The sequence below is a fragment of the Rhamphochromis sp. 'chilingali' genome (genome assembly GCF_963969265.1).
Source record: "Rhamphochromis sp. 'chilingali' genome assembly, chromosome: 4".
Lineage (NCBI taxonomy): Eukaryota > Metazoa > Chordata > Actinopteri > Cichliformes > Cichlidae > Rhamphochromis > Rhamphochromis sp. 'chilingali'.
In genome coordinates this window covers 36,374,496-36,389,159 of record NC_137948.1, presented here as the reverse complement: position 1 = coordinate 36,389,159, position 14,664 = coordinate 36,374,496, and the positions used below count along the sequence as shown (strand labels likewise).

At 43.6% G+C, this 14,664-nt stretch overlaps 1 protein-coding gene across 1 annotated transcript in view; it reads right to left on the bottom strand.

Annotated features, from left to right (window-relative positions):
- Positions 1–14,664, bottom strand: part of LOC308396365 (voltage-dependent T-type calcium channel subunit alpha-1I-like) — a 168,836-nt gene that overhangs the window by 95,175 nt on the left and 58,997 nt on the right. Inside the window, exons 6-8 of the mRNA XM_080881602.1 lie at positions 13,509–13,601; positions 2,603–2,942; positions 2,121–2,521 (exon numbers count right to left, since the gene is read on the bottom strand). Of these exons, the coding sequence (XP_080737728.1) occupies positions 2,121–2,521; positions 2,603–2,942; positions 13,509–13,601 (834 nt within the window). The remainder of the gene's footprint in view (positions 1–2,120; positions 2,522–2,602; positions 2,943–13,508; positions 13,602–14,664) is intronic.

Sequence of the window (14,664 nt, the reverse complement as noted above, 5' to 3'; positions counted from 1 at the left end):
GAATTTCTAGAATGTTCTGATAGAATTTATAAACAGCCTATACAACACATATTTACAGAACTGATAGCATCAAAGGATGACATTTGGACATTACACTGTCCGAATAACGTCTGGTCTCCTGCCATAGTGGCTGCCAGATATAAAAAAAAAGAAAGAAGGAAAAACCACCCCGAGCAACAACAAAACCTTGGACAGGTGTAAGCACCTCCCTTCTCTACAGGTGGAAAATCACAGTGATGAGGCAGATCAAGCCTCTGATACTCACTGTTCAAACAGAGGGAGGCATGACTTCAGTTTGCTAAACAGGCAGTGGAACCACAGACATTTCAGCTCACTATTTCCTCACCATTGAAGCAGCAAAGACTCTCTCTCTCTGCCTCTCTCGTTCTGCCTCTATTTTTAGCAGCCCCTGAGATGAGAGACGACCCACCACTGCGGCGGTGGCAGGCGTGAGTGGGCGATGGTATAGCGAAAGCAAGAAATATTGATAGGGGGAAAAAAAAGAGTTCACAAAGCCGAGCATCAGAAAAAGAGAGGAAAGAAGAAGAAAAGAAGAAAAATCAGTGAAAGTTGAAAAAGAACAGGAAGTGCCTTATTTTCATTGCTTGGAGAGAATTTAATCAGTGCGATCCAAACGAAAGTTCACGCTTGTATAATATGATGTCATGATCCTAGATGCAATCTGTTGCATAAACTGGGGGAGCACACTATAAAGACGAAATTAAGCCAACACCTGTACGAATGGGGGAAGAGCTTTACACTGCAGGAGTGTGGACATGCAGGGCAATGACAGGAACGAGGTAGAAGCAACTTTGTAATCTCCAAAGGAGCCAACAGGGCTGTCTTTACTTTCTATAACAACTATTACAGAGAAAATCTGCAGCACATGCATCCAATGTCTTAACAGCATCTAACGTAACAGTCAAATGATACGTACACAACAGTTTAAATGTTAACAAATAACTTTGTTGTGCAATTCTAGAAGTCATCAAAAATTGTCCAAGTTATAAATGATTGTAAAGTTATTTTTGTTGAATTGTTTGCTGACAGTATGTAAGTGTCCGTGCTGATAGACAACAAAAAATCTATATACAGTACTGTGCAAAAGTCTTGAGTCACCATTATATCTTTACATTTTAATAGGAAAATGGGAAGTATGTGCAAGTATGTGTTGTACGTCTCTCCCGACCCACTGATGCGAACAATGCTGATGACAATTTGAATCAAACATAGATTCATCACTTCATAAGACCCATTGCTCTTGTGTAATTTGTCATACCTCAGTGTTAAAGGCTTTTTTATATTTGCAAAAACGCTTCAGCTCTCATCTATGAAACTTTATCAGAACCCTCGAGAGCAGTATTTAACCCCTAGTGCGGGCTGTCTCATTTGGAAAGTGTCCTGAGGATTGTTGACCCACTACTGATCATGTGAGTCACACAGGGTGAAGGTAATCACCCACGCCTTTTTTAAAGACTCATGCAAACATAAAGACCGCCATTACCTGGATGACTGAAAACCTATACAGACACACAACACACTTCCATCTTTTCTTCCTGTTTCCATTCCTTGAAAATGGCTCCTTGTCACCTTTCCACCTGAGACTATATGATGAGGCATCAGCGAACAATAGATGGACCACCTGAAGGGCATCTCTCAGGTCCTGTGTCAGTGCTGATTTTTTTCCCTATTTCTTAAGGCCGTGACTTTCAGATACTGTTCATCTGCTGTCGATAGATTTGTAGTCCTGTCAACTTTTGTCGTCTCCATGTCCAGTTTCCTGAATTCTTTAAAAGGACACACTGTGCTGAGATATGTCAAGTTTGCAACTAATAACTGTTTGGAAATCACGCTGTTGGTGCAAAAGTTATACTTCATGCCTGTAAAACTGTGTTATCTTTAGCTGAAACTAATAATAAAGAAATGGGAACATAGTATAAAGAAACATGAAGAAACGAGTACTGTCTGACAACTTTTGCACTCTAGTGCATAACCCTCAAATATATGAAAGACTGAGAGAGATAATTAAGATATTTAAATATTTAATTAAACAATGAAAGATTTCCTAAATAATGAAATAAATGAGGGGAACATGAACAAATGTAAAAAGCCAGCTGTACCTGCTCGTGGTGCTCAATGCCCATGCTGATGGTGTTGATCAAAATGGCGATCATGATGCCTCGGTTAAAATACTTGCTCTCCACGATGCCCCACAGTTTCATCCTGATCTCGTACCACAGCTCCTTGCATCCCTTCTTCGGACTACAACAAGACTCTGCACCTTCATGGCCTTGTTTGTCCTTCCCTTTAGTACTGGACTGTACACCATCCCTGTCTGATTCCTCCACAGTTCCCTCTTCTGTTTCGTCACTCGCTGCATTTCGAACTGGTCCCACCCCGTCAGAGAGCGCCAGCGCTGCCGCGCACTGAGGGCAGCCGTCTGTGGCGGAGGCAGCAGTGAGGGCCACAGGCTCAGCGGATGAGGCATGGCCTAGTTTGTTGTGATGGGGACATGGCGGGCCTTACAAAATGCAAGATGGAGAGATTAAAGGGTGATCCTATAAATCAAATAGATAAATACTACTTTCTTACAGTTACGTACCATGTCTTAACCCCGCTCTTCTGTCACGTCCTTCACGTCCATTGGCCTTCCTCTCCCTTCCTTCCCCGCCTCCTCTTCCTCTTCCAACACCATGAAAGCCACGAGGTTTCCCCCGGAGGGTGTTAAAAAGGGCAACAGTTTGCCTCCTCGCCTTTCGGAGGAAATGGCAGACCAGCTGGAAGAGCTCTTCGTAGCAGTCCCCAGGTTCACTGGCCAGGGTGGAGGAGGATGAACACCGAGCTCGCTGCTCCTGCATCAGCTGATGCTCCCGCTGCTTGGTCTCTGAGAACTGGGTGGCAATGACCACGAGGCACAGGTTGATCATGAAGAAGGAACCGACCTGGGAGGATGACAGGCATGCGCACATTACATAAACAAAATTTAAAGCTGCGTGTTGCTTGACTGTCACGTTCCTCCCCAAGCTGCCCAGTGCTGAAAAAGTGTTTACTTGTGAGAATCCAAACTAATGAGATGTAATTATTTTCACAGGGCTTTTGTCTGTTTATCTGTAATAAAAGAACCCTTTTAAAGGCCTATTATTAATCCTAAAACACTCCCATCCAATAAAAAGGTAATAAATCATTCTTAAATATAATGATCTGCAACAGTTGGAAGCTCCAGCATGAAACTGGAAACCCCTAATTTGGTCTGTTAGTCGACAGCTTCTGCCAGCTAATAACGCTGAATACAAAACTCTCAGCATGATGGCCTTATGCCAGAGCAGTGTAGCTCTTACCTCTAGCTTGTTAGTCCACTTGGCTGGACAACTCCAGACATAACACATTATACAATATGTTCACAAACAAATCTGCTCCAGTGCCATCCTGAAAATACTTCTTTTTTTTAGTATTACAACCAGCAAACCAAGCAATGACTAAGAGAGGAGAGCTAACATATTAGGTGGCTTGATGCTGTTGTAGCTGTAATAATTAGCAACTTTCTTTTAGAAAAACCTATGATCACACGAGACAAGCCTTATCTATCTATCTATCTATCCATCCATCCATCTATCTTTCTTTCTTTCTTTAGGTTTTACAACACTGATTTGTTGAGAACAAAAACTACAATTACACAGTATCTTATCCTTTTTTACCCTAAGGCATGAAAATATATATTTTTGAAAGTGAAAATGACAACAACATTCTGGTAATGCTGATACCTTATTCATATAAACATGTAATTATTACAACTATTAAACACCATCATCACCATCACTGCTCTATCACAAAAAAATCCGCAAAACTACCATGTATCAGTATCAGTTCAACATCATTTTACACTAATACAAAACACATTTACAACACGTGGCAATAAACAGCTGCTTGTTGAAAACTAGTTTCTGCACTTATAGAGCACTGGTAGGACAACCAGCCCCACCCAACCCCTGTTATGATCTCTTTTAATCTCAGTTAGCTCTCAGTATATTTTTAAACAGCTGCTTGTCATTCCAGGTGTAGCTCTCCAGCCTGTGAAGAGTTACCCTCAAGCACAGGGGTGTCAAACATGCAGCCGGGGGCCAGAATCTGCCCGGCAAAGGCTCTTAGAGACTTTTTCTGTAATTTGGGTTTTCTGTAATAATAATAATAATTTTACATATTTATTCATCCATATTATGGAGCAATTGTGACCACACAGTTTACTCTGGAATCATCTCCCTCTTCAGATTAGGTCATCTTCTTCACTAACACGTTCAAACCCAATTGAACATGTGCGTTTTTCATTAGCATTAACTTACAGTGTCATTTTCCCCCAGTGCATCTCTTTTACTTTTATGCGTCAAACTCATCAAAGAATATATATTTAACAGTCAGAGACTTTTTTACTGCTGTTGAATGTCAAAATATGTCAGATATGACCCGAACAGTATGCAAGGACAGAACATAGGAATGAAAAATCTTGATACTAAGACAACATCTTCTAAAGGCAGACACATTATCACAGAGATGCAAAGCAGAGGAACTTATTTAGACACCGTCACATACCCTGTCCTGTCTTGATCATCAGTTTTTGTGGTGCATTTGCTAAAAGCCTGCATTCATAAAAAAGTAAGTGGAGAAGTTCGTGAAGTCTGATGAGGTGTATTGTCTGTGAAGGTTCTCAGTCATCCAGGTCATCGTAGTCAAAGGAGCTTGCAAAGAAAAGCCTCTGGACTTCTTTAAGTTGCTTGAAGACGTTTCACCTCTCATCCGAGAAGCTTCTTCAGTGAAACGTCTTCAAGCAACTTAAAGAAGTCCAGACGCTTTTCTTTGCAAGCTCCTTTGATGAGGTGTATTGTAGCTAAACTTACATCTTCTGAACTTACAATAGGTAGAGTCTGGTGTTTATGGAGAAAACTGGTAACAGAATATTCAGCTTAGTTTAACCTTGACTTGGAATCTCTTAAGATGTCTGTGCTTTCAGCAGTCTGCTAACTACCAAACTTACCTCCATACAGCTACAGCACAATATATAAAAAGCTTGTAGGCGTATTGGGACTGTTAGGAAAAGGTGTCTACCCCCAACTGAAATCTGGCGTTGAACATTGTAATGCACGATTCATAATGAAACACATTTCTGGTGTGATACATGAAAAACTGAGAGCAGAAAGGTCAGAAGAGGGAAGAAAAGTTTTTTTTTACCATCACTCCTTTAACTAAAACCTTAGGTTGTGTTTTCCTGCTTAACCACTGATATCATTCAGCCACTATTGACACTTTTATTTAGATGTTTTAGGCTCATTTTCCATGAGACACAACTGGTAAAACAGATTTAAAGAAAAAAAGGGAAAAAAAGAGATGACAAAATAGGTCAAGGTCACCAAGAAACGCTAAGCTGATGTGGAAAGAAAACAGGAGGAAATTAAGCCTAGTGCTCTGCAGGCTGTGATCAATAGTGATTGTAAGCCCCATAACCTCACTAAACCACTGCGACAAAGACTACGGAGAAAGCAGAATGTACGTGTGTGTCCGTTTTAGTGTAGAGACTGCCTTTTCATTGATTCAAAGCAGAGATTTGTGGTCAGACTGGTTCATGCCAGTTCACTGGACTCACGTACTAAAAGGGAGGCAGTGGGTCCCAGCACCCGCTCAGCACCCTCGCTGATCCCATCAAATATTTATGCTCACACTCTGCTGGAATGGCTGAAATACAATTAGATTAGTCTGTGTGTCTCGGTGTGTGCACTTTTAGTTTGCAGCAGAGGTGTGAGAGGCAACTAGTGTTTGAAGAATAGTGAATGAAATAATTACGTTGCCTTCTAAACAAGAAAGCTGCAAAAATCTATGTTTTTTTTTTTGGAAGTGACATCAGAAACAGCAGCATGTGACATCACGTGATGGCGGAGCTTCAGTTCATCCTTTGTCATCCTTTTTTTTTTTTTTTTTTTTTTTTTAATAGGACAGGGGGAAAGAATGAAAGAAAGAGGGGGAGAGGAAGAAAGAAAACCAAAGGGGAGAAGAGACGGTGAGAAGGGGGGGAAGAGAAAAAAAAAAAAAACAAAAAAAAAACTCCTGGGTCACCTGTATGGAGAGAAAGAAAAACAAAAAAAACAGGGGAGACAGCAAACAACAAAGAGCAACATAATAATAAAAAAAAAAAAAAAAGCACCATCACAATAAACTAGCTAGTCATAGATATCAATAGTTACTAAATAGTAAACGATATTGTGCAGCACGCAAGATAGACAGCGCACAGTGTGCTTTGAGGCAGCAGCCAAGAAAGCTGTAGTCCGCATCTGTGAATACCCATGTGTACACCTGTGTGCATACCTGTGTGGATCAGCATGCTTGCATTCCAAAGGTTTCTCCATGTAATGATCTGCTAGAGAGTGTGGGGAGCCACAGCCCTGTCCTCTATGGTATCAAGCAGGTATGGAGGAGATCAAAACTCCAGACATCCAGAGGCCCCCAGAACACAAGAGACCAAGGAAGACCCACAGAGGGGCAGCCGCGCCACTGTCCCAGTAAGAGCTAAGGAGAGTCCCAGATGAGAGCTCATTCAGCAGCCGCGGAGCAGAAGCCAGGGGGAGTTGCAGTGACGCGCCCGTGAGCTCCGCCGGCAGCCAGCTGTGCCTGAGTGACCGAGCCCCAGGCCGAGAGGCCGGGGGCACCCCACCTCCAAAGTGGCCCGAGCGAGCCCCAATAAGCGGCCGCCAAGGAGTGAGCCGGTGTGTACCTGGACGCCCACCCCCAGATACAAAGAACCACCAACGCACCGATACCTGAGGGAGTCCGCCACCGGCAGGGGAAGTGGTGGTGGGTGGAGATAGGCCTCCAAACCTTGGAGGGCCCGAGATGTCCCCAGAGAGGTGGCGTCTGATACCCAACCTGACATATAGACACAGACATACAGGCACACACAGACACAAACATCCATTCCCACCCTCATGCTCTCATATGTACTTCACACTCAACCGACGTGGAGACAGACATAAAGGGACGATCACACTCCCCAAGCGTACTCTACTAACCGGGTCTAGGTACCCTTGCCCCTGGAGGGGGGAACTGCACCCAGACCCAGGTGGTGTTACCCTTTTCCCTGCGGTGGGGAGAGGCAGACCGCCCCGACTCCGCAGCAGCAGGGAGGCCCCAGACCGCAGTCGGACGGCCCACTCCTCCTAGCCCCCCCCGCTCCAGTAGGCCGCAGAGAATGGGGGTGAGAGAAGACTCCAAGCCTCCCTCCACCCGCTCATTGTAGTGTTGATGCATGTGTGTTCTAAGGTGCAATTAAAACCCAGGAGGGCATGGAGCTACCTGCCAGAGAGCAGCAGGTAAGCGCATAGTCCCTCCTGCTAGCCCTCAATGTCTACATGTATTTAAAATTGAGAGGTGGGCAACGACGCCAGGGGTGAGGCGTACACCCTGATGGTAACTTGGACTCCGTGTATCGTGCCCACCCCCAAGATCCTATATGTATGTGTAATGAGGGTGTGAGTAATGTGAATGTCTAAGTTGTGGGATAAAATTGAGGCAGAGGCAGCCAGAAGGGGACAGAGGGGGGGGTAGCCTCCTCTGCATCCTGGTGACATACCCCTACTCCAAGGCCCTGCATGTGTGGGTGGTTGTGGTGGAGCAGGAGGAGGGAGGCAGCTGGAGATGGGGAGGGAAGGAAGGGAGGGGCAGGTGACCCCTCCCTGGGGCCAGCTCCCCCGCTGACCCCAGTAGGCACTCCCACACTCTGCGACCCGCCAGGGAAAGGGGGGCCCAGGCCCATCCAGACCGGGGCCCAGCGCAGCAGCGCCCCCCGGCCCCACAGAGCCCGGGACAGTCCACCCAACCCCACCACAGAGAAAACTGCACCCACCCCACCATCCACTCGTCTTCCAGACTACATGAGACAATAGACGCCCAGGCTGAGATCTTCCTCCACCTCTCCTGTATCTCCCCATCCTGCAGAGAGTTCCTGAGGGGAAGAAAGCTCCTGCAAGGTGTAACAATCTCCCCCACCGGTTGAAGAGCCCCACAGGCGACTCGACACACCGGCGGCACCCTGCGCCAGGGATGGGCTCCCATGCACCCACCCGCCCACAACCCCGGCAACACACAAACCAGGACCCAAGGCCCCGAGGCCCAGCCAGGGCCCCGGCCCAGAGATGGAGCGCCCCCAGACCCTCACGCCCATCCCGGACCCACCCAGGGGCAGACAGGCTACCAGGTCAGTAACCCACGTCCATCACCACAGACCCTCCCCTAGCCCCGCTGCACGCAGCCACGAGGAAATGGTCAGAAAAAGGTCCCCAACCGGACATGACCGCTACCCCGGTCATGTCCGGTTGGGGGCCTTTTTCTGACCATTTCCTCGGGGCCTTTTTCTACAAAAAAACAAGACCATGTGAAAGGCTTGTAAACCTTTGGGAGTGCATCACATTTACTATTTGGTTTTGTGCTTTTTTCACTCCAAATGGTAGCCACGGCAAAATGGACTTTCGGTACAGTGCAGTTTTCCAATGGTGCAGTTTGCATTTGTTCCAGCACACACTGAACACTGAGTACCAACGTGCAGACAGACAAATCTAATGATTAAATAGTAACGATATTCAGATGTGTAGTACTGTTGCTAAAGACACAGCGTTAACCGAGATCAAGCCAGTGCTAAAAAGACTCCTTTTTAGTGATATCCCCGAAATGAACGCAATCAAATGACCACCAACAAAAATGGTGAAGTCCACATTAGCTGAGGCTGTTTTCTTTGGCTCATTATGCATTTTTACTGTAAAGCTTCATCAGATCAGGCTTGCAGCATTTGGATGAATCTGAGCACAGAGTGCACCCTGCACACTGCAGAATTGTAGAATCTGCTAACTGGTCACTTGTGTTTATTAATGTTCTGCCATGGGCATGTATGGCTGCCATACATGCCCATGGCAGAACATTGCGTCATATTTGACAGATTATTAAACTGCTCATATTGAAACAAATTAATCTTTTTATTATTTGTTTGTATCAAGGTTTTTTGAGGCCCTTTGAGGGGTTTTCTGCATCAACATCTCTGTGAACCTCATAATGATAGTTCCAGTGCCCAGGCAATAAACACACACAAATGATTTCAGAAAAACAAACACGACGATAAAAAAGCTGTGATGTGTAATAAAGCAACTTCTGCAAGGCCTTCAGGTCCAATTGTGATTCAGAAATGTAGTGCTGAACTCTGGAGTTATTGTTTTTGAGCATACGTTATGACATATAACAACCAGTCTCTTGCTTTCTTTTATGCGAAAGGGATCGCCAGGACACGCATGGACTGAAGCAGATTATTGCAGACACTGAAAGTATCTGTTAGAAGAAGGGGTACACAGATGAGGTGTATTAAATGATTTGTTTTAAACTCACAATGTGCATATGTGGGCATTACAAACTATGTTTTTAGCCCAGATTTCGGTGGATTCCTCCTAAAAACACAATATTTTAACTACATTTTGCTGATGACTCTGTGGACTTTCCTTAAAAATATACAGTAACAGGACAGGACATCCTCTCTTGTTGTGTTGTGGCACATGTCCATATATGCAAACGAGCTCGATGTTAATACCAGGTATAAGCGAACACAGAAGGTGAGATTAAAAAGTGTCAAATCAGGAGGATTACTACGCTTTACAGTTTTGCAACAAAACAGGTTGAGGATGGCATTTGTAGATGTCAAAGCTTAATTCCACAGGGCCAAACTATCTTCCATGCAAAGCCTTTAATTCCACTGAGTCCTCTTGTCTAAACTGCTCTACATGATGGTAATCACTGCAAAGCATCTCTCTAACTCTCTCCATCTTTAGCTCACTTTTTTCATCTGTCTCTCCATCTGTCACTCGGTCTCTGTATCTCTCTCTCACGGCTGTTTTCATCTAGCTTCCTTCTAGCACTCTCTTGTACTCACTCTCTTGCGCTCTCAGTTCAATTCAATTTTGCACACTTAATCTGCATGCATGTTACGTGAGTGAAATCATCAAAGCATCTAAACGCAACCTGAACTTATATCTCTCTCGTTTGCTGGCACCTCTGTCTTTCTCGGTCTTGATTGCTGTTGCTTGCTGTATTCCATCTCTCAGCACATGGTGTCATGCAGCATTAAAGAAAGAATGATGAAAAGTCTCCTCATCTGTTTCCCAGGGAGATGAGGACACGCCTGTGATGTGAGCAGAACTTTTAACATGTAGATAGTAAATCACTTTCCTCCACTAAGCCTGTTTGTGAAACAAGCCTTGAAACATGCCGAAACAAAGCCAACAAGAGGCTGGCAGTTAAATCTTTTCTCTATGGGGGGAAGACTAGGGATGGGTACCGGTAATGGCACCGGTTCTGACATAAACAGTAGTAACCAGACCGAAAAGCAGCGCACATTTCGGTGCTTTATTTTGGTGCTTTTTTTTTTCCTGAGATGTCATACACTTTGGATTCTAGCCAATCATTTTACCTCTGCAAGCGTAGTAGGCGGGCCCAGGTACGTACGTTCTTTTAGAGCAGAGCTACAGATTAAAAATGCCCATGGTGAAGCGGTCAAAGTCTGGCTGTACTTCACAGCAAAAGATGCAAACTCAGCAGCCTGCAACAAGTGCTTTAAGGTGATACTGTGCAAAGGAGGTAACACCTCGAATCTGATGAAACACCTGGCGACGCATAGCATTTTGTTAAAAGCCGAGAAATGCGCCGTATTTAATAGCTTGCTGCGAGACCTCACACCGTGCACATCTACTGCGGGTGGGTTGCCTGTTATCGGACCCGGAGTTAGCAACATCCACCAAAAACCCGAAGAGGAGAGTCCTGGCCCCTAGCCCTGCCAGTGTTGCAGAAATGATGACGGATGATGATGGCAGCAGCAGCCGTTCTTCTCTGGGTGAGTACCTTAACCTCCTAAGACCCAAAATCTTCCACGGCATGCATTTTTAATTTCTCTTTGATATTTGGGCATATTGGGGCCTGATGAATGTAAAAACAAAGAATTACCACAGCTTATTTTTTTACCTTATTTTTGTTTTTATGAAAAATAAGAGCCACATATGAGGATATTTGTTTAAAATTCTGAGCAGTATAATGTCCTCGTAAGTGGATATCAGGCCCTTGTAGAGCAAAATTGAGTATTTTGGTCTAAATAACCCAAAATGTGATGTCCACATATGTGGACGCCAGGTCCTAGGAGGTTAATGTTGTCCGTGTGTAATTTACGTTGAGTAGGCTAACCACGTTATTACATTAATGCATGTAAGGTGAACTAGCAAACACCGTTGTAGTTACATGCGGCTGTCTTCTTGTTTGATGGCAGATACTCCCTTCACCCTGGCCAAAAAGGCTAAAATGACCAAAGGAAAAGTGGAAAACAGCTAAACATGAGAGGTTTTTGGACAAAGTTTGTGTTTTTTTTCCATTGTTTAAGCGCTGCTTCCAGCCAAGAGTGATGCCAAAAAGCTAACATTGTTATCTTTTTACAAAAAACCAGCTGAACATGAGAGGTTTTTGGACCAATTTTGTGTTCTTCATTCTTTAAGCACCAGTTCGAGCATCGTTTAAGCACCGTTTCAAAAGTACTGGTATCGGATAAAACCTAAACGATACCCATCCCTAGAGAAGACATATGCAACAACTCCAGGGAGCAAAATCAAGCAGAGATGCTTAGTCAACAACATAATGAATTACAACACGTTCATCTTGAGAAACTTTAATTAATGGAGATTTGCATCCTCATTTAGATCATGTATGAATGACATTTGCTTATGTTGCTTAAGAGTTCCCTGCAGTATTTTTTTCTATATATTCTATGTAGTGTTTTTACTAAACTTCCTATTTCTGAGCTGGGCTGTGCAGTTTGTCATGTTAATTTCCACTGGTGAGGGACAGACAGACATGTCATATGACACACTGTTAAACCTTGTACTGTGATCTCCCTCAATACGTGAGCCCTGAGGGACTCACTCTAATTATCTGGATTTCACCTAAGATCAAAGAGAGACACCAACATGTGGTTGCTTCCTCTCGCCCGTCCTCCAATCCTCTCTCTGATTTCATGCTGACATTCTAGTCCATCTAGTCCTGCTCTCCCTGTCACCGATCCATCCACCCTCTTCCCATCCTTCCTTCACTTCCTCCCCCCTTCATCACTTGCTCTCTTAAGCTTGCTCGCAGTCCTTCTCCTCACTTTCCACACCTCAACTCCATCTGTCTAACAACTCCCAGCCCTCATCCACCCACCGCCCCTTCTCTCACATTTCATCATCTACTAACCCTCACTCCAGCCTTTGGTTATTTCCTTCCTTCCTTTCATCCTCCTTCCACTCTTCATCAGTTATATATATATATATATATATATATATATATATATATATATATATATATATATATATATATATATATTTTATTTTTTTTTTTTTTTTTGAAAAGGCAACCATTACATCACAAATTGGGATGTAGTTAGGCAATTTTCGGCTGTGTGTTTCTACATAAATGAGAACGAGCAGAGTGACCGATACATGAATATTGCCCAGTATACACATCAGTGAGAAAGAGGAGAGCAAATGAAAGCAGCAGGTGAGTATTAGAAGGAAGCCGGGAGGTGGTAGAGATTTAAAAAACAGAAAAAGAAAGGGTAGTTGCAAGCAGGTTAAAGAAAAGAGGGAATGAGTGAGGAAAGATGGATGAAGTAGAGAGGGGTAGTGGTAGAATAAACTGAGTCATGGACTGATCTATGACAGGACAAGGTAAGAAACACAGGGTGCAGCTTGAAGAGATTGGCAGATTTAAGGCGATAGAAGGATGTAGAAAGTAATCTTAAAATAAATTAAGAGGTATAGAATGAAAGGCGCACTGGCTCGAAGAGGAAACTGGAAAAGAGGAAAAGCTCCTGTCTGAATCTGAAGGCAGGCAATTAAAAGTATAATAAAAAGACAAGACAGCCCCTGGGTTGGGGAAGTAGTCGGGACTGGCAGTCGTGCTGCATTATAACACTTTCAAATACACACACACACACACACACACACACACACACACACACACACACACACGCGCGCGCGCGCGCGAGACAGGCTAAAAAGAAATATATTGCACCAACATGCACCAATGCTCACACACAAAAAGCATGAATATATTGCGGCACACATACAATGAGGGAAACAAAAGGATTGAGATTAAAAAGTACTTTATCAGAAAAAATTATGGATTCTTCAGCTCAGCTTTCAACTGTGTCACTGACAGCTCTGTGTGTGTGCGTGTGTGTGCGTGTGTGTGTGTGCGTGTGCGTGTGTGTGTGTGTGTCGTATAAAAAGAAGGAAGGTATCTCAACACAGTCATATATCATGCTCACAAAAATCAAATACATCAGCAATTAACCTCAATAAGTACATTTTAAGCAAGTTTCCTTAAAGCAAATGCTGAAGCACCTGAGCACTGACTCTAACGTGTCCACATTTACTCTGTTGTTGTAAATACGAGCAAAGCCATGTCTTACTTACAATTATAAGCAGGATGAAGTAGATGAAGTTATAGAATGAATGAGCATCCATCACGTAGTACATGATCTCCACCCAGCCCTCCAGAGTGATCACCTACAAACAGAAAGACATTTGACAGTATCTGTTATTTAGTTTTTTATTACTGAATGGAAACTGGAAACCAGAAGAAGCATCTGGCTTGTCTCTATCTGAAGGTATCAGTTCAGCTTTATTTATATAGCACCAAATTACAACAACAGTTGCCTCAAGGTGCTTTATATTGTATAAAAAGACCTTACAATAATACAAAGAAAACAGAGAAAACCCCAATAATCACATGACCCCCTTTCAGCAAGCACTTTGGCAACAGTGAAAGGAAAAACTCCCTTTTAACAGGAAGAAACCTCCAGCAGGACCAGGCGGCCACCTGCTGCGACCGGTTGGGGTGCCATGATCCATCACAAATGCTCACAAACGTATAGACAGTATGCTCTAAATGCAAACATGATGATTTGTAAATGTTAAACAGGGTTATTCTGTGGACGGATCCTTGCTGGAAGTAGTCAGGAGCCTCCTTGATAGGCAGAGTGAAGTGTCCACTACCACTACAACCCAACCCATAACTCTCTGTAAAATGGAGACAATGTGTTTTTACAACTTGATATTAATCTATTTTAATATAGTTTAAACATGTTGATTCAAGTGCTGATTAGGTGTTGTTATGTTTGGACAGAGATATGCAAGCTTCTCTGTTTCCAGTCTTTGTACTTAGCTGGGAAAGAAAAAGAAAAAGCATACAGACATTTTCCCAAGTTTTTATTTCTAAAAAGTAAGGTAGATTAAATTTAATTCATTACTCCTGCTCAGATATAGATGTAACCAAGAAAGCAATGGCAGGGAGGTAACTGGTATCAGCTGTTTCACAGCCATCAGTACACTTCAGTGTGTTGATGTAATACTCTGAATGTTTTCTTGGTTATTTTTGCTGCTGTTGTTTTTGAACAGTATATAAATATTTCCATTATTTTCATTCATATCCATTTATATTTATATGCATTGTGATCATTGCATCCTCCTCTGCTTAGCCAAATCATGGTTGCAGGGGTCCATCCCAGCTGTGACACGGTTGGAGGCAGGATGGCAGGAGGCCAATCATCAGTTACCTTAATACCTAAAC